General features: G+C 38.8%; 2 protein-coding genes and 1 long non-coding RNA gene across 9 annotated transcripts in view; 2 read left to right on the top strand and 1 right to left on the bottom strand.

Annotated features, from left to right (window-relative positions):
- sertad2b (SERTA domain containing 2b) overlaps positions 1-8,460 on the bottom strand; it is a 26,469-nt gene extending 18,009 nt beyond the window's left edge. For 4 of the 6 annotated variants that reach the window (XM_027017622.3, XM_081724312.1, XM_081724313.1 and 1 more), the window contains exon 1: positions 8,219-8,459. The gene's annotated coding sequence lies outside the window, so the exon portion shown is untranslated. Of the gene's footprint in view, positions 1-8,218 lie in introns of all 6 variants that reach the window. The other 2 variants (XM_081724316.1, XM_027017623.3) reach the window with 1 other exon arrangement.
- A 4,152-nt stretch (positions 8,461-12,612) lies between these two features.
- Positions 12,613-22,562, top strand: slc1a4 (solute carrier family 1 member 4). 2 transcript variants are annotated; one of them, XM_027017656.3, is made up of 8 exons: positions 12,613-13,377; positions 14,553-14,595; positions 15,822-15,887; positions 17,136-17,302; positions 18,482-18,715; positions 20,042-20,236; positions 20,532-20,666; positions 20,904-22,562. In XM_027017656.3, exons 1-8 carry the CDS (start codon positions 12,863-12,865, stop codon positions 21,172-21,174), a joined length of 1,626 nt encoding a protein of 541 aa, XP_026873457.2. In that variant the 5' UTR covers positions 12,613-12,862; the 3' UTR covers positions 21,175-22,562. The 2 variants fall into 2 exon arrangements, with proteins under 2 accessions (XP_026873457.2, XP_081580524.1); XM_081724398.1 differs by lacking the exon at positions 12,613-13,377 and adding an exon at positions 13,447-13,614.
- A 596-nt stretch (positions 22,563-23,158) lies between these two features.
- Positions 23,159-24,562, top strand: LOC113582037 (uncharacterized). Its single transcript, XR_014126389.1, has 2 exons — positions 23,159-23,350; positions 24,356-24,562. It is a non-coding gene; the product is annotated as an uncharacterized LOC113582037 (long non-coding RNA).
- The last annotated feature ends 161 nt before the right edge of the window (positions 24,563-24,723 follow it).

Here is a 24,723-nt window from a genome sequence, read left to right as displayed (position 1 = left end):
GATATGCTTTTCTCTCACACTGACTAATTCAATAAACATTCCACAGTTTGGACATTGCCCCATCTTCAGAGCTGGAAACTGTTTTCCTCTAATGAGGCATGACTGATTTTTCTATTCCCACACTGGTTGTTTCATTCCAAACAGCTGACAATGCATATTGACACAAATAACAGAGAGACAGATTTAACAGTGCCTGACCTGTGACAGACAGCAAGATTAAAAATATGCAGGATATCCTTTAAGAAAGAAGGAACAGCATGGGGTGGGGGGGTATCTGAAATTAAAGACACCTAATCTTGGTCCTTTGTCCTTCTGAACACATTATTTGGTTTTGGTTACATGGTGGATGAACATTTTTTAATTGGCTAAAATGACATGTAACTCATATTAAGCACAATGTCATCTAGACATCTTTTTTTGTCATGTGCAACACACCTGGGTGTTCAAGATTGTGGTCAGGAAAAATGCTGTGTAATCAAAGCACAGAGCCCTCTTCTGTACCAGACAGGGCTCTACAGGGCAGGGTATTTGTAGGTAAACATGAACATAATATGATAAATGCATCACAATATAATGCCAATATAAGAAAGCATGGGAAAATGGAACATTTATTTAGTTTTAAAAAATCAGATCTTAGAGGAACACAGTACTACAAATGCATTTTATTGGTTTAATGTTATGCTGCTGCTCTATATCATTTAAGGTGAAATTTTCAGGAAATACTATAATAAAACTATACTAATGTTTGTTAGGACACACATCAATAAAAATATCAATAACAATTTAAGTGACTATTTTGACCACACATTCAGTGCTACAGAGTCACCACCAAAAGTCTACATTTTATTATTATTAAATCATATTCTGATCTCATTACATCAGTGATTTGCTGGAATTTACCAACTGTGTCTACCTTATGCAAACTGTCATATCCATACAAACTCTAAACTCTCTTTCAAGTGCCCTGCTCTTTCTTGTACCTACAAAACCAGACACTTTGCCCAGGTGAGCTGCTGTGATAAGCTGCTGGTGGCAATGTGACCCAAGTCTACTGGGGTCAAGGCCTGTAATGTCCTCCGTTTGTGTATATGTGCGCTCATGTGTGTGTGTGTGTGTGTGTGTGTGTGTGTGTGTGTGTGTGTGTGTGTGTGTGTGTGTGTGTGTGTGTGTGTGTGTGTGTGTGTGTTAAGGCTACCATTCAAGCACTATCATTCAGCAGGACAGGCGCTCCCAGTGATGTGAGCATACATACAGTCTGTTAGACTAGGATCTGCACTAAACACTGCATAAATAAGCATGTTTTACATCCTTTTTAGTTACCTCCTATGCATTTTATTTATTTACACAGTTAACAGTTCTAAAATGACATGACAGGCAAGGTAAAATCAACACAGAGCATCTCCAAATTATTAGACTAAATGCAGGTAAATGAAGTAGGTTAAATGCCTAAACATCCTCTTCAGAAAACATTCAAGCAGGCCACACTATTCAGTAGAAGCAATCAGTCTTTCTATAAGGCAAACCAGTGTGATGTTTACAGGCTGCTTCTGTCAGCACAGACCATACATGTTTTGCTGCCAAATGTAGTTAAATGTGTCAAATTACTTTTGTGAGCAGGTCTTGCACTATTTTACAGCAGCTTTTGTTGGGGGGATTATGTGTTAACATTTACTTTTCCTTTGGATTTAACTTTACTATATAAACACATTAATAACTGCAGTGACTTACCCTGAAATGAAATTTTCTGTGAACACATAGCTTTGGTCCATTCACACTGATCTTGAAAACTGGAGAAATTGTTATTACTAATTATTCTAAATTTACATTTTCAGTTATTTTAAACAGTATCAAATAAATGTGAAGAATTAATGAAATAAACACAAAAATGTCTGTCTCTTTGATCATAACATACCTTATAAAACATTTGAAATTCATTTTGCAGCATCATTTAGGCCTACAATCATAATGTTACACATCCTGAACTGAACCAGACAGCACTGCTGACACTGATTTATCTTAAAGCAAAGAGAAACACGTTTGCTGTGATATATGTTGCTGGCATCTAATACTGAAATACTGTGAGGGAAATGCTATACCGTGCAGCCCTAAGCACACCTGCTCTCCCTTTGCAGGCCCTGAAGCAGATTCCTCCCTTGCACCTCTTACCTCCATCTTTCTTTTTAAACTCTACACAATTTTCTGTAAGAAACACAATTTACAAAGGCTCAGTACAAACACCACTACTTGTTGTTGTGTGTTCTTTAATTACATAGCAATCTACTTTCTGCTTAACAAGCTCTACGTTATCAGTTCCACGCACCACAAGTTTGGTAAACGAGTCATTTTTCCTCTGATCGCCAGTTCCACTTGTCTTTACAGGCCAGCCACAGATTCCCACTCTTTTCACCTCACGTTTTCCTTCTTGTAATATGCCTGTAAGATGCCACCTGCCCCCCTGCACCGCACACACGCGCTCGGTCTCTCTCTCTTGGTAGACTCTGTCTGTACACTGCCTTCAGGGCTTCTCCAGCACAGGCGAAGAGAAAGGCTTTGGCCCTCACAGCTGTTCCCAATGCTTCAGTCCCTATCGCTCAGCAACCAAGAACAAAACAAAAGCACATCCCCTCCTCCATCCCCTCCCTCCTGCACCAGCACACTATCAACCATTCCCCCTGCTCCTTCACACACACACACACACACACACACACACACACACACACACACACACACACACACACACACACACACACATACACACACACACACACACACACACAACCCTGTCCTCTAACCCTCTAACCCCCTTCCACCCCCCCACCCTTGCACTCAAACACCAAGTCCTTTGTCCACATTGACTGAGCAAAATATATATTCTGCAGTAACTGCAACTAGAAGCCAAGATGAAATGGTAGTATAAAAAGCTAAGTGAAGTATTCCTTTCTGTTGTTTGATACAAATAAATAAGTAGCAAAAAGCTAAATTGTCAAGTATCATATTTCAGTTGTCTGGTTATGATGAAAACACAAGAACAGCAAGATTTTATGTTAAATATCATTCAAAACACTATATAAAATATGTATAGTATATTTAGAATGGGCATTGACCTATCGTTACATACTGTACAAAGTTTACTGACGTTGCAAAGATTATACTGAAATATTGGAATATATCATTTTTGGTGTTCTCAGTTATGCATATATGCAGAGAGACATGTGATACAGGGAGATGGAAAGCCAGGAAGCCAGAAAGAGAGACTGTGTGTGTCTGTGTGTGTGTGTGTGCTTGTATTTGTGTTTGTATCTGTGTGTGTGTGTGTGTGTGTGTGTGTGTGTGTGTGTGTGTGTGTGTGCTTGTATTTGTGTTTGTATCTGTGTGTGTGCTTGTATTTGTGTTTGTATCTGTGTGTGTGTGTGTGTGTGTGTGTGTGTGTGTGCTTGTATTTGTGTTTGTATCTGTGAGAGAGAGAGAGAGAGAGAGAGAGAGAGAGAGAGAGAGAGACAGAGAGAGAGAGAGAGAGAGAGAGAGAGAGCAAGAGAGAGAAGGCTTGTGTGAGGGAGAGGACACTAAGGCAGTTTGAAAGAGAAAGAGCAGGACTCCTTGCAGCTCTTTTTCAGTCTCATGCAGTTTGATTTCCTTGCTGTTCAGTAACATGACATGACCAGGATGAGTTTGAAAAACAATATCACTTCCTTCACAGAGCTTCTCAGAGCTCATGTTCATTACAGCTACAGACAATAGGGAATTGCAGGGTTTGCCAAGAGCCAGGTCTTACAGGTGAGCAGATATGACCCAAGCCTGCCAACCACAATCCTGGTTGCCCACCCCACCAGCACTGGCAGTGAGCTGGAGGCGTGGAGCTCATCTGGCACATGGCGTCTAATACTTATTCTTATTTTTTATCCAGCCATTTTGTCCTTCACTCATTATAGTGTCAGACAGGTTGGATTAAAAATCAAGCATCTGCTTCGTAAACTGGGGAAGGTTTGAGAATGGCACACCTCTCGCAGAGACAGCTGGAGTGCCATTATGCCACAGGCTGACTCAGACTAGGTTGCTTGTGAGATATAATAACATATGCCCCCATAGATGGAGCAATTGCTGAGGTAAATGTATGGGTTTGTCAAAGAGTGCTGCATACCACTCAAAAACTCAGCAAGCTACCTTTGAGTATGCTAACATCAAACCGACAAAGCTGAAATAATTATACCAAGCAGCATGCAGTCTTTGAAAGATACGACTTCAGAAGATTAGATCAAGAAAGAGTAAAAGAACAACGCAGTTCTCTGTCAGCAAACACTTTCTTTTTGTGTGAAAAAAGACAGCCATTAGCCTGGCTCATGAAGGCATGAGTCTAGAAGTCAGCACAGCGTGGCATGATAATGGAGAGTTTTATAATAAGGGTGGAGCAGACTCTACTCCACTCCATCCACATAATGAGGGGGCTTGGAGAAGAGGGCCAGCCATGGGAGAATGTGCCCTTTATTCCTGCTGCTTGTTGCCTGAGTGCAGCCTCTGTTCACCAGGCCTGGCACACATTTATGACACAGGGAACCAAACAAGCACTGGCTACGTGTCTTTAACTGCAACACTGGGCTCAGCCGGTAACATACAGTGCATGCTGGGAAATGGAGCCACAGCTGCCAATCAACTACTAATTACCCTTATGGTCTAAACGAAGATACCAAGCAGAGGCACCAGTATGAAAGAAGAATGTGATGTGATTACAGTAGTGGACAGGTAGTAAGGGCAATAAGTATTCAGCTACTTGAATTTAAGTATTTAAATGTGTTTTATTCAATAAGGCATTTTTATTCTTCCACAGTTACTTTAGTTTTTGTGTCATGTTATTAGGATTAGATCCTTCTTGCATCCTCATTGCTGGTCATAACTCTTCCTTTGAAGAGGTCAGTTCCCATGGATGAAAAGTGTGTTAAACAGTATTACAGAAAAAAAAAAATTGTTGACATACACAATTGTATATGTTATGCATAACAGATTCTAAAAGCGCAATAATTTCAAAAAATAGGATGAGAGCAAAAAGGGAAAGGGAGAGAGAGAAAGAGAGAGAGAGAAGGGTGAGGTCAGTGAAGTCAGAATTCTGCCCTGCCCTATGACCTAGGCTGAACTCTAGCATGTAAGGTCAGGTTTACTGTCCTGTGTACTGCCCTCACCACTGTGTTGCTTCTCTTCAGAGCCCTCTGTACAGGACTACCACACACATGCTGCATCTGCTCATCCACTATTTAACACTAACACTAACATCACAATAAGACAAGAGAATAATCGTCTCATCACCACTTTGTTGTACTGCATAAGCTGAGGGTTTTGCAAACTCACATTTATCAAAGTACTTTAGCCAATATTCAAAGGCAGTATTACACAATTCTACCACCAATGTATCTATTTTTCCTAATGCAAATATAAACTTAAGATCAGTGTCTACAGCAATGAATCATATAAAAGTTAAAGTGTGTCAAAACTGCCTTCTAGCCTAGTGGTGTAATATAAAATGCACATTAACAGCAGAAAGTCTCTGGGTGCTTAGTCATCAGAATTCCCCTGCTTTCTGGTTTAACACGCAGGAGCAAAACAGAGCAAGGCCCAGGCAGGAAACAGTAGTGAGCACAGATTAAACAGAATCAAGATAAGATGGTGAAGCATTACTATGACATTATCCTTACATACATTTTAGCATTTTAGTTTAGTCTAAGACTCTATTGGAGCAATAAAAACTGAAACTGAATAAGTGTGGTTTATTTCACCAGAATAAAGTTACTAAACTAAACACTGAAAATGTAAATGCTCCGCCTAAAAATAATGAATTTAATCCGGCCCATTTTCTAATTATCTCCTCCAGGTTTCCACATAAAACAGCATGTAGATGTCAAATATAGTATGGCTTGTGTTTCCTCAAAGCATTATAATATTAAGTGCTTCATAAATTTAAAACTGTTTATACTTAATGTTGTGTGTTACCTTTATTATTATGTAACAAGCCAGTCAGCCCGGTTCTTAAACCATGAAATGTTTCGCTTTATGCTTAATTACAGACAGGCTATGACCATGTAATCTTGAAACGGCTAATATCATACATTTGAAAAAATGTCAGGTTTTTATTTATTATTAATTTATTTACAAAAACAATATATATTTAAACAAATTCATGATTCACCCTTCCAGTGTGTGGTCACTTCCTTTCTCCTCCCACCTAGGAGCCAGGAGTATGAGGTACAAAAGATATAATCACCCAATGTAAGAAGGCAATCGAATCAGTGTGTGTATGTTTGAATGAGTGTCAATATATGTGTGAAACACTATGAAATAGTAAGTCAAGAATGTGAAAAGTTAAGCGTCATGCTTCGTGAAAATGTATGTATGATCTTAGTGTGCCTTGTTCTGCTGTGGAGTATCCCTCTTGAGCCCAAATGTCCTGAGGCCAGTCCTAAGGCTGCTTCTCCACCCTTCGTCGCCTTTAAAGGTGGGACACTGAAATATTAATGCTGCAGTACAACAGGCTGCAGGAGGGATGCCACATGCACTGTTTGAGGATTTGCACGTGTGTGTGTAGGTGTGTGTGGGTGTGTGTGGGTGTGTGTGTGTGTGTGTGTGTGTGTGTGTGTGTGTGTGTGTGTGTGTTAGCATGACTGCTACTCAAGACATTTGATCCCTGCTCTTCTGCTCTGACCTGTGGAGCCTTCACTGCTAGTTCTTCTGCAATAGGTTCAGAAAGAAGCTGTTAAATACTGATCAGGGATCAGCACTCTTAAATGATCAATGGAAAAGAAATAAATTGCTAATAGAGGGCCCTGCTGGTATGTAGTGGTAAGTGTGTAAGACCACAGGCACGTGTCTCAGTGATGGGTGAGCAGAGTTCGGGTTTCCTGAGTTAGGAGGAACTCATTGACAATAAAGCAAGACACCAGCCTGGTGGTTGACAATTTCATTTTTCAGGTCATAGAATTATGAGATGTAATGCCCAAATTTCTGATACCTTTGTTACATGACAAGATATAAGAAAATTACATATGATAAGATGATTTGCCTGAAGTGAGCTGCCATTGCCAGCAGAATGTTCCTGAACATCTTATTGTTTTCACTGTTTAGCACAGACAATGTGCATTCTTAATAACTGAAGGTATCCCATTGTTTGGTTTGAGATTCCTTATGGTCAAATAAAGCAAAAAGGAAGAAAAATATACTAGAATATCAAGATGACCAAATTAATATCTGATCTGATTAACTGACTTCGGACCAGAGAGCTGTATGCCATGTGAGCACCAACAGGCTAACGAAGTAATGACAATCAGTCTGAGCTCTGAACACAGAACACAGAGCAGCACAGAGCAGCACTCTAATCTGGATTATCAGAAAAATTAGATGTGCTTCTCTAATCCACCAGACAGAACTTTGACTGTGGCCCTTTGATACAAGACCAAGTGTGGTGAGAAAGAATAAAAGACCATGAAGTTTTTTTTCATGGAGTTTTAACGACATGAATCTAAACACTGAATCCCGTCAAGCCCTTGCTCAGGTTACCGTCTTTCATGAGAGCCTGTAATGACTTTTGATTGTTACTCTATTTATAAAACGATAGTAACAATAGGCTCACTTTCGGAGTTGAAGTAACAGGCGTCAGTGCGTATTCAGTGCTAGAACCAGTTACCATGACCTAATACACATCAGATACCATGACCTAATACACATGTTAGCATTTTAGTGCAGGTCAATTTCCATTTTTATCAAGTCTGTATAATGGGACATCACGGCAGAGGCTACCGCAGGTAAATAATAGCGGAGGTCGCGGTTATAAGATCAGGACGTCTGTCACCTAGTCTGTCACCTAGTCCACGTCTCTAGTCTTATTAAACACGGGTAAACGTGTCCAGCTTTGACGGGTAGCAAGGAGTAACACAACAGCCCTAGAGATCATGCGGTGCCTCACTTACGACAGTGACGCTAGGCTAATAAAGTGAGAACAATGTGGTACAGCCCATCCATATTTTAGTGATAAGTAAATAGAAGTAAATTACACTCAGTAAAAATGACAAATAGGTTAATTCTAGGGTTAATTGCAGGTTTCACACTGTACGTGTTATTGACATAATCACACTCGTTCACCTACACCAAAATGGATTGAAAGCCAGCGACTCGCTTATGCTGCAGATTTCCGTAGACTTCAGTAGCGTTAGCGTGTAATGTAACTGCAGTAGTCACTCACCCTTTTTGAAGGATTCGCCCTGTCCAGTTTAAGAAAAGTCACTCATTAACTGTTCGGGCTAACACTTTAGATGAATAATACAGAACTGCACTTTGGCCAAGGCTTGAACACCGTAGTTGGTCATAGAGGTGGTTTGGATTCACATCACATGTTTGAACGTCCTGTGCGTAGTCCGTCCGCGTGAAGCATGCCATCTGTCATTTCAGTAGCAGAAGTCTTGCCTGTCCACAAGTACGCTGGAGGCAAAAGATTTGGTGACTGAACGTCTTGGCTGTAATTACGAGACACTGAAAATGATTGATAGATTGTGCAGTGACTCGAAGGCTGAATCACAGCGGTTTACCCCGCCTATTCCCTGAGAATCAGCCAATAGAACTGTACGACAAAGCAGCGCATAACTGTAATATCTAAAGAGGCTGATATAAATAAATAAATAATAATAATAAAATATATATATATATATATATATATATATATTTATATTTTATATATATATATATATATATATATATATATATTTTATATATATATATATATATATATATATATATATATATATATATATATAACATTTCTTTTTATTTTTAACGTCCGGTATTTTACAACACTCAGTCTGTCAACCTCAAACGAAACGCACACTTGGAAAACTGCTTGATAAAAAAAAAAAGAGTAGGTATAGGCCAAGAGCTTTACGCAGGCAGGGTTAGAGAGTTTCAAAGAAAGAAAAAGCCGATCAAAATGTTCCGTTGCTTATGGTCTCTGTGTATAATGTTATTGGTATACTGTATTTCCTTTCTCTAAACATCTAGTGGAGGATTTCCCATTCAGCTTCCTACAGTGTGAAGAAGCTCTGAAGTAGAAGCACTGAACGGACCCCTATGGCACGACATGCATGAGGGAGATCAGTATCCTTGCAGTGGCTGAGTACAGAAAAGGCAGCATGCTCTGGCAAGATGCCTACCTTCTGCTTGGCTCAATCGTTTTGTTACAAGTTCAATCTGTGCTGCATAACAGGAAATGGAGTGCTCAAGAAACCTTCTACCGCTGAAAATAGACACATTAAATCTAGAAAAAACAGGCATAAATTAATGTAGCCGAGAGGCTAATGGAGATGTGTTTTATATTTTACTCATTTAATACGCAATTTATAGAGGATTTCATATCTTTACTGAGCAACATCAAAAGCGCGCGCGCACGCGCGCAATCCTAGTCTGGGATTGACGGTTTCTGTCTTCATATGTGATCAGCTAAAATGTGATTATTGAACATTTTATTTTGTATACTCCTTGATTTGCCTAACAAAATCACAGTTGTACTAATAAATGCCCCAAAGTCAACCACTTTGTAGCTTTGACCTATATATTTCAGAAATAGACAAAAACCTTTCTGTCCCAAGGAAGGGGAGGTCATCTATAGCACTAATTAGGCAATATCAGTAAAAGTCTGCAATAAAGGAAACACTCTTGTAAAGTAGAATACATGTGATTAAACTAATGTGCTCTGAAGAATAAATAATTTATTGAACTTGGAGCAGAATCCTTGGAATACTATCTATCTATCTATCTATCTATCTATCTATCTATCTATCTATCTATCTATCTATCTATCTATCTATCTATCTATCTATCTATCTGAACAGACTATTCATATGCTCTTTCATAGGCATTTGACTGTACTCCCCATATTATATAAGTATTACGTTAAAGGGCAGAGTTTCAAACTTTTAGGAATTAGAATTCATTTCATTTTATCAGACTGGAAAGATACACACCATTTTGCTTAAATTGACACGAAGCATGACAGTCCCCTTATAGTGTGTAATTTGCCGCCACCTAGTGTTCTTGATTTGTATGCCACTAATTTAAAAGGATAAACTGACCCCAACCCATTTGGTGATACATCATGCAGACATATAGGCTTTGCAGCATATTGCCACCAGAACATTCCAGACAACACGCATTTCCGTGTGTTGTAAATGAGTAAATGGAGTAATGAAACATGAGTAAATGAAACATGATGAAAGCAAGCTCTTGCTCTGCTGTTATGTCAGGCAGCAAGAATGTATCACGCCATGTAGAAAGAGTGTTATTACATCGTTGAGGTACTCTGCTCACATCAATATGCACATGTCCTCACGCTCATTGCTCTCTCTCTCTCTCTCTCTCTCTCTCTCTCTCTCTCTCTCTCTCTCTCTCTCTCTCTCATCCAAGCACACACAACCATTTTTCCATATTTTAAATTCCTATTAAAGGAAGATTTATTTATTTATTTATCTATCTATCTATCTATCTATCTATCTATCTATCTATCTATCTATCTATCTATCTATCTATCTATCTATCTATCTATCTATCTATCTATCTATCTATCTATCTATCTATCTATCCATTTATTTATTTATTTATTTATGGAGAGTTGGTCTAAGGCCACTACTGAGAAGGGCTTTGATGCTGATATGGTTTAGAATGCTTTTTCTGAGTATTTTTCTGAGGACCATATCTTGGAAGACATTCTTGTATGATAAGGGGAAACCCAGCTGTCATAGACAGTGGTTTTATCTTACCTAGTGTGTATATGTCTGTGTTGTGTGTGTAGGTGTGTGTATATGTCTGTGTATAATAATATAAGAGATTTTATACACTGCCTGGCCATGCATTTGGTGTGGCATCATTTCCACAAGCTTCTGCAATGTCACAACAGTTATTTCTGTCCAGAGTTGCATTAATTTTTCCCCAAGATCTTGTATTGATGATGAGAGATTTGGACCACTGCACAAAGTCTTGTCCAGCACATCCCAATGATTCTCACTGGGGTTCATGTCTGGACTCTGTGGTGGCCAATCCATGTGTGAAAATGATGTCTCATGCTCCCTGAACCACTCTTTCACAATTTGAGCCCGAAGAATCCTAGCATTGTCATCTTGGAATATGCCCGTGCCATCAGGGAAGAAAAAAATTCTATTGATGGAATAACCTGGCTGTTCAGTATAATCAGGTTGTCATCTGACCTCATTCTTTGGGCACATAATGTTGCTGAACCTAGACCTGACCAACTGCAGTAACCCCAGATCATAGCACTGCCCCCACAGGCTTGTATGGTAGGCACTAGGCATGATGTGTGCATCACTTCAGCTGCCTCTTTTCTTACCCTGATCACTCTGGAACAGGGTAAATCTGGACTCATCAGACCACATGACCTTCTTCCATTACCCCAGAGTCCAATCTTTATGCTCCCTAGCAAATTGAAGCCATTTTTGCCAGTTAGCCTCACTGACAAGTGGTTTTCTTAAGGCTACACAGCTGTTTAGTCCCAATCCCTTGAGTTCCCTTTGCATTATGCATGTGGAAATGCTCTTACTTTCACTATTAAACATATCCCTGAGTTCTACTGTTGTTTCTCTACTATTTGATTTCACCACACATTTAAGTGATCGCTGATCACAATCATGCAAGATGTTTTTCTGGCCACTTTATTTCCTCGAAGATGAAAGATGTCCTTCCACTTTTTAATAATGCGTCGGACAGTTCTTAAACTTATTTTAGTAGATTCAGCAATCTCCTTAGATGTTTTCTTTGCTTGATGCATGCCAATAATTTGACCCTTCTGAAACAGATTAACATCTTTTCCATGACCACAGGACATGTCTTTCGACATGGTTGTTTAACAAATGAGAAGCTACTCACTGCATCAGTTAGGGTTAAATAACTTGTTGCCAGCTGAAACATAATCACCCATGCAGTAATTATCCAATGGGAGGTGCTTACCTATATGCTTAGTTAAAACCAGGTGGTGACCTTTTTTTTTTGGCCAGGCAGTGTATTATAACAGTAAAGATCAATAAACCACTCCCTGTAAGGAAATAAAGAAACTCAGTCTTAGCCGACGATGATCCCGGGAGTCCAATGCTGTCCCTAAAAAGCACCCCATGGTGAGGTGCAGTGAATTTTTGTAGTGTTGGGAAAATGGAGACAGCTCCCTGTGCTTCTAGTTTGGCAGATGTAAGTTGTTATTTTTGGAACAAAACAGCTGTTTCACATCCACAGGATCTCTAAGCAAATGAAAAGACAACATTTAACAGATATAACCTATGCAAACATTTGACATACTCTATACACATTGTGTGTGAATTCAAGATATCACAGTAAATATTAAGAAAAAAAAAAAACATTTGTCAATTTTCAAAAACACAAATAAGGCCGAATATGCGCCTATTAATATGATAATCAGTTTGAATGTAAGAGAATGTTGTCTATTTATGCTTGCCAAGACAAAAATATACATGTGCCATTTTGAGCCAACAATTAATAAAATAAAATAAAATGAAATGGCAATACTTGGCAATACTTCCCCTTGTTGCATCATTCCTTATTGTACTAGCCCGTTAGAATGAGAGTGCGCATGCTCTGCGGTGGTTTTTTATAGGACCGCTCTCGCCATTGGCACGCGGACATCGTACGCCGGTAGGGAGAGTGGATTTTCCAGCGTTCTCAAACTCACGTCGCGTGCTCATGCTGTGAAAGGACGGATCGATTTTACTTGTATTTAAACAAAAAACAACAACAAAAACAAACAAACAAATATCGATTTCTTAAAGACAAATACCGCTCTTTGATATTTCGTAACCAGACACAAGGATTTTTAAGCATGGAGGACAAGAAAAGCGAAATTAACGGTCATACTGTTACTGGGATCTCGGTTCCAGCGGTTTCTATTAAATCGAAAAAAATGAGCTTTAAAGATAAATTTAGGGTCTTTTTAAATAGAAATCGTTTAGTGATTTTGACGGTGTCTGGGGTACTGGTGGGCGTCGGGCTCGGAATGATGGTCCGCAATTTGAATCTGACCCGAGCGCAAGTTACTTATTTCGCGTTCCCCGGAGAGATGCTGTTGAGGATGCTGAAGATGATAATCGTTCCTCTCGTGGTTTGTAGTTTGGTCTCTGGTGCTGCCAGCCTGGATACCCGCTCCTTGGGGAAACTTGGAGGAATCGCCGTCTCGTACTTTTTAGTGACCACTCTTATAGCTTCGACAATCGGGGTAGCCCTTGCCTTCATCATCAAGCCCGGCGTCGGTGCTGGAGCGCTGAACACCAACAACTTGGGGCTTGAAAGCGTCACCACCAACAAGGAGACGGCGGATTCATTTTTAGACTTGGCAAGGTACAGATTTGAGCTAATATAATAATAATGTCTTCACGACTACGAGAATTCTGCAATATCCTGTTGTGTGGAATAACCTAGGATTCAGTTATTCGAAAAAGACAGAATGAGCAACCCTCTACTCGAGCCAGTCTGTACAAATCTGCCATTGATATTTATAGGTTAGGCACAAGAATGCATCAGGTGCCGCTGTGACGCAGAAAAATATTTGTATCTTGTCATGAATAATATTTTTAAGTAAGTCTGAGTTTTAATCTCTTTTGTGCAATGACCACAGATTGTTTTCTCTGACGAAGGTCCAGAGTCAGTAAAAAAATGATGATAAAGTCAATAAAAAATGGCACATTAATATGAGTGAGTGTTCAAATGATGAAACCTTCCATGTGATACTTTGCTTTCATGTATGACTTTGAACCCCCCCCCCCCCCACACACACACATTGTGCAATGATTTTCAGGGGTTGAGAGAAGTGAAAACAGATGGTTGAACAAATGTGTGGATTAAAGCAAAGGTTTATTTGCTTTAAAAGTGGGATGTATCACCTGTGTCATATACAACACAAAATACTTGATTTAGGAAAGCTCAAACGTGATTTTTCAGATGCCTGTCACATTCATTTCATTCAGATGTCACTTCAATTAACATTTCAAAAGTTTCACAGCATATTTTATGTGATTAATCTACTGTAGAGTAATGCCTCCATCAGTTTGGGTGATTGGGTTAATCTGCTCCTTAAAATGCATTATATGATGATGAAACTTGTGTGGCTCAGGTTAACCAAAATAGACGAGTGATTGATGAATGCATCATGTGCTGCTGTGACGCAGAAAAAAATGACCAGAGATTGTTTTCTCTGATGAAGGTTCAGAGTCAATAGAAGAGAGTCAATAGAAAAATTATGATAAAGTGATTATTTCTGCCATTTGAGACCTAAGTAGTAGAAGTGTATATCTCAAGCAGATATGTTTGTTAGTTTGTTTTTCTTAAAAAAATTTTTAAAAAAGCAGGCAAATAAAAGGCAAATAAAATTTTATTAAGCAAGATTTAGAGACCTATCAGATCTCTTTTATACCCTGTCCTGCTGACTGGTAAGAATTACACATTAGTGCCATCCATCTGTGCTTGTGAATTTAATTGTACATGTATCACATTACTTTTTGTGTTTTTCTTCACAGAAACCTGTTCCCATCTAATCTGGTGGCTGCTACTTTTCGCTCAGTAAGTACTTTCCTTCTGCTTAGGTATATGCTAACCCCCCTCCCCCCAAAAACCCCTTTGGTATACAAAGCCCTCACACCAGCAGCACCAGCACAACCTTAATATTTATGGCCACTTTTAAAACTCAGTGCCTCTGAATTAACTCTCCTCTCTAATGAACAGAGTCCTAAAGTGGAATGGGCATTTTTCTCTATACCCAATAAATACCTCTCATGCTCTTGCTCTATTAAAAGTAGCCCAGTCGTTGCCATAGCAGGCCTATCAGGATTATTCCATTCCCTGACGCCTGGCAACCAGGCCTGCATTACTAGATGGCAGTGTATGGGCGACTGCCCAGCCTTGTGCAGCACAGGGAAGAGAAAAGAAAGGGTCAGGGGGGTTTGGAGTGGGACATAATGTCATTGGGCACAGAGTTCGTGCAGCTTTGCAGGCTCACTGACTTAAGGCCTGAGCGGGACAATCAATAATCAAGCCATAAAAAGCTGTATTGTGCTTTAACCGTAGCAGATGAAGAGAGTCATTTTGTTTTCTTTCAAAAAACAAAAATATGTTATAGAATTCATTTAAAAATTGGTTTCTGAGACTTTTAGCATTTTTCTTGATTCAGATTTGCTATGAGACCTAGGTCTGATTAAACAGATATTAACCACAGGCAGAAAGACACTAAAGTGCTATGTGGAAAAGGGGAGTGAATTTCAAACCCAAGCCAACAGTTTGCTTCTAGTGAAGAATTTAATAAAGTGAGATGTGATGAAGCAAGATTTACTACAAACATCTGATTTTCAAACTGAAACTTAACAGCATCTGTATACATGATGTCTTGTGAGTCAATCATTATTAACCTTTAAAAGGGATTTGAAGAGTAACTGCCATTACCAAGGATGACAAAAAAAGTTTATTATTCATTAGACATTAAGAGACTCTGCTAAGCTGGTGCCTGCAGACCACAGAATTCAAGTTTCAGAGGGAGAGGGGACTATGAATAGTAGAATAATAAAGGAGACTGCTGTCATTGTCTGAATGTGAACCAGTTGCCAAGTTCTTTTTAGCTGAGCTTTAAATGGTTTGTGGACTTCCTGGAATACTCAGCCAATTCATGAAGATGTCTAAACTCATCAGCACAGAGAGATACTATGAATTCAGATGAAATGTAATGTTTACATGGTGAACTCTATGAACTGTCATTCTTATTGTTTCAAATTCCCCCTTTCTTCTTTTTGTCACAGTATGCCACTGATTACAAGATTATCAGAGTGGCAAATGGCACAAATGGAACCCTTGACTACGAAAAGGTTAGTTATTTAGACAAATGCAGAGTCACAGCCAATGTCACGGTATCTCTTTTTTTCAGAAATTTTGCAATACAGGCAACATTCTCATTGCTTTGACTAAAGGAAAAACAAATTTTTGTCAGTGAACTCCAAACTGATGGACAGTTGTGAAAGCCTTAAAGACTAAGGGCCTTGGTAATGTCTTTCTATGAAAATGCTGTGAAATACATGGTGTCAGTTTGTGAAAAGCACATACAAACAATGATGGCAAAGGGCATATGGCACTACATAGAATGTTCGTGTATTTGACAAATTGCTACTGTTATTCAGACAAGTGAAAAGATGAATACCCAGATAAGCCTTTACTTTTCAGCTAATAAATGACCAGATTCTTTGGTTTTGGGTAGTATTTAAAATTTCACTTCTATGAGCATCAAAGTCCATTTGGCTCTCTTGACACAGGACAGACATGAATTGCTGAGCACTGCTATGCTGGCAGCTGCCAGTGCACATACTGTTTGTTTGCATGGGGCAGAGTTGACACAGCCGTTCTTGCCACTCCTTAGCTCTTGAACAGCTGGACAAGTCAAATCTTTCCCAGAGTACTTTTGTGCCCGGGTGCTACAATCCCAACACTGGGGCAACTCCATTGGAACATTTAGATCTCACCAGAGAAATTAATGTTCTGCTTCTGAAATAGAATTTCTTTTGTTTATTCACCATTTTAAATAGAAATGTAAGATCTTGAAAGACTAAATTAAATGGCATTCTGAAATGTCTTATGTCTGATTGTTTGAGCTCCATGATGCCCCATAACTGTTCATACAGTGCTTTTACATATCACTAAAACAAGAGCCTAGAACAAGACCAGGATTTGGGCAGATGCCAGCTCTGTTACCTCAACTCTTCATCACCATGCCTGTGGAAGACACTGTATGACAGCCGAGGCTCATCAGCTTTGGCCTTTGCAAGACCACTGACCCTTACACAATCAGATCACAGAAACTGGCAGACAACATGGTAGTGAATTCTGTGAAAGGAATTTGATAGGAAAGAGAAATGCCATTTGCTTACTGGACTATTCACGCTGAAGCACACAGTGCTAAATCCAGGCTTTTAGAGCTATATGCATTTGAAGAATTGTTGCTTTCAATCTTTTTTTCTAATGTTTAGAAAATGGATTAATTCATGATCATGAATCTAAGATAGCAGTATGCGTTAGGCTGATGTCTAAGATAGCACAATAATGTATATCTGGGTTGGTTGCAGGTGCCAGTGGGAACAGACTCAGAAGGGATGAACATTCTTGGCTTAGTTATGTTTGCCATGATATTTGGAGTGGCCTTAAGGAAGCTGGGTAAAGAAGGGGAAGAGCTCATACGTTTCTTTAATGCCTTCAATGAAGCCACCATGGTGCTGGTGTCCTGGATCATGTGGTGAGTCCATCCCTCTTATTAATGACTTACTTGATAACAGGGGATGTAAACAGTAGCAGTTGCAGACAATTGCAGAGATGTATGGCTTATGAAGTGGAAAAGGGTGAAGACAGTAAAGTAGGAATCAATAATATTATGAACACTGGAAAATATTTAATTTCTGTTTTTACTTAAGACTTAAAAAGTGTGTTAAGCCTACAAAATGTCTTTCAAAAGTAACCATGTCCTGAGAAATAGTCACATAGACTAACTGAAGTTCAGTAAAGTCTGGCTTATTATGAAACAGTCAAGGCTACTGCTGGCTAGCCTCTTACATCACGATGTTCACTAGAATGCCACAAAAATAGTGAATGAAAATGTTGGTTTTAATAAAATTAGTTTTAATTTAGCAGTTTCATTTGTGTAGCGTGCCCACGGAATGTTCATTTTAACATCAGCGCCTGTGTCACCTCCAAACATGCACACTGCCTGCAGCAGCATCAGTTATCCAGATTGTGCTTTTCTCTTCTAGTAACAGACCTATGGTAAACAAAAATGGTCCTATCTTATCCAAACAGTGTTACTGAACCAGCATCTATAACTTTTATTTTCTGTGTCAGGTAGACATCAAATCCCCACCCCACCCCAATCTACACCTATGCCTAACATTAAAAACTTGACAGTGACCAAAAAGCTGGTTAGGTCGTATCAGGTCATGTAATTTCATTTAATACCAAGGGAGGATAATAGTCAAGATGTGTGTGAATGCACTTTTTCTTATTAATTTTAGTGGTAATCAGTAAAGCACTTAATGGTATGCATGGACACATGGGCCATACTCTTATCCCATATTCATTGGAGAACAGCAGGAAGGCCTACCCACCATAGCTATTTTAAGTTCATCTTGAGAAGAAGCAATGCTCATGACGATAGACACTTTGTCCCCATTTCCTATGTATGTCTTTGTAAAATAAATAAATAAATAATAAATAAATAAATAAATATAAATAAATAAATAAATAAAAGGCTTGTAGGTCTTCTATAGTGACCTTAGTTCATAATTTTTAAACAATCTTTTGTAGTTGTTCATTTATAGTTTTTGAAATAAGACATTGCCTTTGGCCACAGCGCTTTTATATGCTATGCATCATGCATGCTCTTCAGTTACATGTAGTTCACCATGCTTCATTTGTTTCTCAGGTATGTGCCTGTTGGCATCATGTTCCTGGTCGGCAGTAAGATTGTGGAGATGGAGGATGTGGTTCTGCTGGTCACCAGTTTAGGAAAATACATCTTTGCCTCAATCCTGGGCCATATTATCCATGGTGGCATTGTTTTACCTCTTATCTACTTTGGGTTAACCCGTAAAAACCCATTCAGTTTCCTGTCTGGCCTCATCACACCCTTCACCACGGCCTTTGCTACCTGTTCCAGGTAACTCATATTGTACATGCTATTTGTTTGCAGATTATGCAGTGTGAAAGTTCTATGGCATGTGCTACAGCTGCAAAATAAGGCTTTAAGGATGCAAGAGAAGGATCTTTACCACAAACAGTGTTTTAGCATCTTTAATTAATGAATTAATAGTTTAAACAAACAAGATCATGATGAAAAAAAAAACCCCTTAAGTTTATTAATTAGTAGACTGTACTTTATTGGCCACAACCTAAAATGCTTTCTGTAGTGATCAGTGCTGTGCAACGATTAGTGAGAATATTTGCCTTTAGTTCTACAAACCTGGTTCTTTTCATGTATAATTTTAAGATGACTTGAAGTCCTTGCTTCAGCTCACATCAGTAATTCAGTCAGACTGATCAGGACTACCACTTGGTCATTATAATATAATTTCTTCTGTTGGAGTCACTCTGTTGTAGATTTACTGTTACTCTTTCACTTTAAAATTATTTTGTATGATTTAGCATCTTTAAATCACAGACAGGCAGCTTTACATTGTATGGCAGAATTTATTGATTGCAAGTTGTCCAAGACAGCCCCACACCACTGTACTCCCCCAACTCACACTTGAGGTTTGGTGTTGGTATGCATTGTTTTGTTTTCTCCAAACATAACACAGTATACAGTTCTATCAGCAAGTTCTACTTTTCTTCACAGAACATTTTCTCAGCAATGCTAAGGAACATTCGAGTGGGCTGTAGCAATAACTTGTATATAGGAAAGTGGTAGTTTCATCCGTGGTAAATTTGTATTCAGTTTTTATGGTAGACTCAAGAACATAAATGAACACAATACAAGAGATGCTTGCAGATCTTTAGCTATCACCCTTTGTCACTTTGAAGAATTCACTCTGGTGCCCTATTTTTGTAGGATACCCACTCCCAGGGACATCATTAGGAGTGGGCCTTCGGGGCTTAATTCCCAAACGTTACGATGCCTGCACTTAATGATTTATTTTTCAATGTCAAGTTTATTATATTAGTCTGTTTTATCACTACTGACACTTAAAAACTTTACACTGCAAGGCTGAGCCACCAACCTTTTTAGAAACCATTCCTGGCCTCAATAACTTCAGATCTTTTCAAAATCTTTTACTTATTTATATTTATTTATATATTTGTTTCTTTGTTTGTTTTATGTGGCAAAAATGTGTTTTTACTCAGTAAAGATGTTATTACAGTTATAAAATAATGATTTTGTGATGTTTGTAAAATAAGATTGTCATAATGTTGTTTATTTATGAATGTTTTTAGTGTTTTTCTCTCTGGTCCTCTTTTCATTTTGGCTTTTCCTCTGCTCTCTTAGCTCAGCAACATTGCCATCTATGATGAAGTGTGTAGAGGAGAACAATGGTGTGGACAAGAGGATCAGCCGCTTCATCCTGCCCATCGGAGCCACCGTCAACATGGATGGTGCCGCCATCTTCCAGTGCATTGCTGCTGTGTTTATTGCCCAACTGAACAATGTCGAGCTCAACGCAGGCCAGATATTCACCATCTTGTGAGTACCTTACCAAAGGAGCAGCCCCTCTGAGAGTTAGCAGTCATTTTATCAGACAATGAGAGAAAATATTACTGGCAGCACACCTGTCCCTGGAGTTGATCCATGCACTTGCTGTGTCAAAGCAAGGCAGAGCCTTTAAGCAAGATCAACATTTATTAGTACAAACAGCTCTCACACTTCCTAGCTTCTCTAGGCTCTCTTGTTGTTGCTAATTGAGCTTATGTGTGTATAAATTGAAAGACATGAGAGAAGAGAGGGAAAAGAGGGAAAGACATGTTTGTATTTCTTTCAGGGTGACAGCTACAGCATCCAGTGTTGGAGCAGCGGGTATACCAGCTGGAGGAATCATTACCATTGCCATCATTCTGGAAGCCATTGGCCTACCCACCAATGATCTGTCCTTAATGCTAGCTGTGGACTGGATTGTGTAAGATAAAAAAATTGGATGGACATTCTTTCTTTTCACTGATACCTAGGTCACTGTTCATGCCAACCTACATCCAACGGATCATTTATTCAATGAAAAACATTCAGTTATCCACTATATGTCCACTATATCAATCAAATACTTGCTTTTGACTTTTTAGTACTGAAGAATTGTATATCTGTATGGTGTGTGTGTGTGTGTGTGTGTGTGTGTGTGTGTGTGTGTGTAATATTTCAGGGACCGTACCACAACTGTGGTGAATGTGGAGGGGGATGCACTGGGTGCTGGCATCTTACACCACATAAACGAGCAGGAGATGAAGAAGCTGAGACAGCACGGAGGGCAGCAGGAGGAACCGCAGCTACAGGAGGTGAAGGTGGAGGTGGAGGCTGTGGCCAACCTACAGGCTCGGGAGGAGACCTCTCCACTCATTACACGGCAAAACCCGGGAGATAACTCCTCACGCAATACAGTGGATGAGAAGGATGGTATGGAGTCCGTGCTGTGAAGTTTTGTGCCAACTTTCTTTCTTACTTACTTTCTTTCTTTCTTCCTGTCTTTGTCATTTTTTCTTTGTTTTTTAAACCACTAATTTTCAACCATATCAACTCAGAGTATTTTTAAGATGGATGCTGCCTGTTTTCTCCTATCTAAAACCTGGGAATAAATGCCATATTTCCATTCAGTGAGTATACATCTGAGAGTATATTTATGTCACATTAGCACATAGTGTGGACAACATAGTGAAATGATTAGTGTGTTTTACATTGACATTGTCCTTTTTTGTGCCACATTCATTTTTATTGATCTCTATTTGGAGAAAATGTTCCCAATTTGCATGTTACATATCATGTTAAGTCTAAAAAGGAATATTCCTCATTTTAAGTAAGGAAAGAGAATCATTTACAGACTGACCTCTTGCTCTATTTATTTGCTATATTTTAACTTGCCATGTAAAACATTAACCATTTTGAAGATGGATAAGAGAATATTTGCTGTAAATATTTGTGTCCCTAATGGCATGTCTTGTCAGGGTTTGGCCTAGTCCAGCTCTGACACCCAGATGTGATGAGGACTGCATTGCAAGGTGACTATTAAAACAACTAATGCATGTCACCTTTTGCTTCAGCTAGGCCAGGGTTTGTGTACTAGTATAAGGTACACCTGATTTTCAAATCAAACTCCAAATACTTGAAAAATGTAAATACTTGAAAAAAATGCATAATGGAAAAAGTGTCATGAAAACTAGCATGGGTAAGAAAAGACTGATTGGACATACGCCATGTGCATTTGCATTCTGATTCTCATATTCACATGGGTGTCACAAAAAAAAAACCAAAAAAAACCCCAGCTCTAACAAAATACTGTAGTGACATCCAGCACTAGAATTGTGATAGTAACTCTGTAAGCTATTTTTGCTCATTTTGAAGCCTGTGCTACAGACTGAAAACTGAATAGATGGCTGATAGACCAGTACTAAACAATAGTGGATCCTCAAAATAATTTAGTTTGTTTTATTTTCATTCCAGACCCACAAGTTCATGTTTGTCACTGGGTGCAAAACACCACTAGGTATATATATTTGGAATGTATTGAAAATAACTGCTAAGAAAGCTATGAATAACTATGTAATTTATTTTAATTTGTCATTTTCTGCACACAATTTGTTGAACATTTGTTAAATGACCTGTCAAATCAGTAGTGTTTTTGACTCTTAACGAACTAACTTAAACTTTGTTATTTTCTAAAACTGTTATTGTAACACTTTATAACTACTGCCTATACTTGTGAACTGTTACTTATTAAATTAAGAGCAATGTAGTAGGAGCAGTCTCTTCCTGATGACACTGCACTGATTACCGCTTTTACGAGTAAACGAAGCATATCTGTTTAAAACTTGTAAGCACTCGTAGTTCATTTGCCATTCAACATACTTTAACCACAGCCCTTGAGGCCCAGGTCCAAATTTCTCCCGTTCTGCTATGAGTGATAACAAACGGGCCAGGCAGTTACATTATCTATTAACTATTGGAGACTAAGCATATTCTCTCTACATAGCATTTATATGATGTATATTTTCCAGTCGGAGTTGCAACTGGAAACGCCAAGACGACATTCTACTTTGCCCAGTGGGCGGCGCATGTACACAGTGGCTATACACGCCGAGCACATTGGTTTCATTATAGAATTTAAAAGCAGTTCCAACAAAAACATAAACATGCAATAGGTTACGAACAAGTCAACAAGTATGTACAACCTGAAGAACCGCGGAGCTCATTTTCCCACCAAGCCCGATCTGTGAATTCTCATTTTTCGTATTGGCTGGTCACAACAGTCTCTTCCGTTGTTCGCGCCTCCCTTTGCACGAACTCTTTCGGTAGCCGACTGGATTGCTGAACTACGTTTTGATAAACGGCTTATACACGTAAATTCCGTTTAAACAGAGCCCTTTAGAAATCTTTTCCTTCACATTTGGAAAAAAGGTATGTTAACATTGTGTTACATTAGCTAACCGAGAACATAATAATCGTGGAATAATCGTGGCAGACACTGCATATACTCTTTAATAGTAGTGAAAGTGAAGCTGGAAGGAAAAGCCGTCTCCCGGCTGGGGCCCTTTGACAGATTTTACCAATATTTGACACGGTCATGCGCCGTCGTTCAACAGGACGTTACTTTGTTTGGTAATGTAGCCTGTTATCATTTACAGTTTATGCCGTTTTTCAATTTGTAGAAGAGTGAGCTATTTAGAATGTATTTATAATTAGGCCTATTCTTTGTTGCCAGTTTATAAATAGTGTTCCCTGGACGAGTGGTGGGAGCTGGATGTTCATATTTCACGTTCTTTAGGGTCAGATAACTCCATGCACTACCGTTTCTCTTTGTTGTTGTTTCAGGTCGAAATGTGTTGTTTTTGTTAGAATCCTTTTTAGAAAATGTCTCATCTAAGATGGCTTATCTTTTACAATGGCAAAAAAAAATCTTTACTATTTGCACAGATGTAGTCCATAACCTACACACTATCAGTTTTTATAGTATCAGGTAGTAGCTTTAGAGGGAAGCCAAAGGCATTAACGTTAGCTTTCTGAAGTTCAAAGTAATGATTTTTGCTACATCAGTAGAATCCTGAATCTATAGGATTGCATAATTGAGGATCTTTGCATGCTGCTCTGGTCATTTATGTTATTTTCCAATAAAGCCTAGTTGACATGGTGGTTGTCCAGACAAATATGTTACTCTCTGTAACACATAATAGGTCTGGGTGCACTACAGAAACTACTCTAATAACCAGCTGACTCCTTTGAACTAATGTTATTACAACTCAAATTAAGATGGTGCAATTACTAGATCCACATTTACAGATTACAATAGAAACGTAATCCTTTGTCAGTCAGGATGTAAACAGCAGTAACTTGTTTTGACTTACATATAGATTAATAAGCCACTGCAAAAGTAGAACGTACTGACAAAAATAATGACAATAACAAAACATTTTTACAATACACACTATATATCAGCACCTTAACATATGATTTTTTTTTTTCAGTGCAAGCATATTATATTAGATTGTAGACATACAGTACCACCAGTTTTCCTTTATATTTTATTAGATCTTTGTCATGTTATTTTGGGTTTAAAAAATGTAATCAAGTTTTAGAACAGACGCACACAATGTCCTTTGTTCTCAGGCAGGCTTTGACTGACACCTGCCACGTGACCAGCACTGCATACACGCCATCCTCTTTTGTTTCCCAGGGAAACCGCCAGAACCACTTGAAATGAACCAATCAAAAGGGGAATTAGAGGCAGTCTAGTATTTTGTGTGCTCAACAGGTTAAATACAGTTCATGAAAATGCACTGCAACCAGTTTTTTTTTAATCATTTTTATGTAACTTTTTTTATAATGCCTTCTGCCGCTGGGTAGTTTGCTTCTTTGCTTAATGTGGCCGAGGACAAAGAACAATACTATACTTGAATATCAGGCAAGCCTGAACTTGTGCTCTTAACTGATCCGTATCATGAGCAACCACATCATTACATTTTACTCAACTTCTC

The sequence above is a fragment of the Electrophorus electricus genome, chromosome 12 (assembly GCF_041902795.1).
Source record: "Electrophorus electricus isolate QZ-2024a chromosome 12, ASM4190279v1, whole genome shotgun sequence".
Lineage (NCBI taxonomy): Eukaryota > Metazoa > Chordata > Actinopteri > Gymnotiformes > Gymnotidae > Electrophorus > Electrophorus electricus.
Note: the sequence above shows the minus strand (reverse complement) of the source record. Positions and strands in the feature narration are given on the sequence as shown.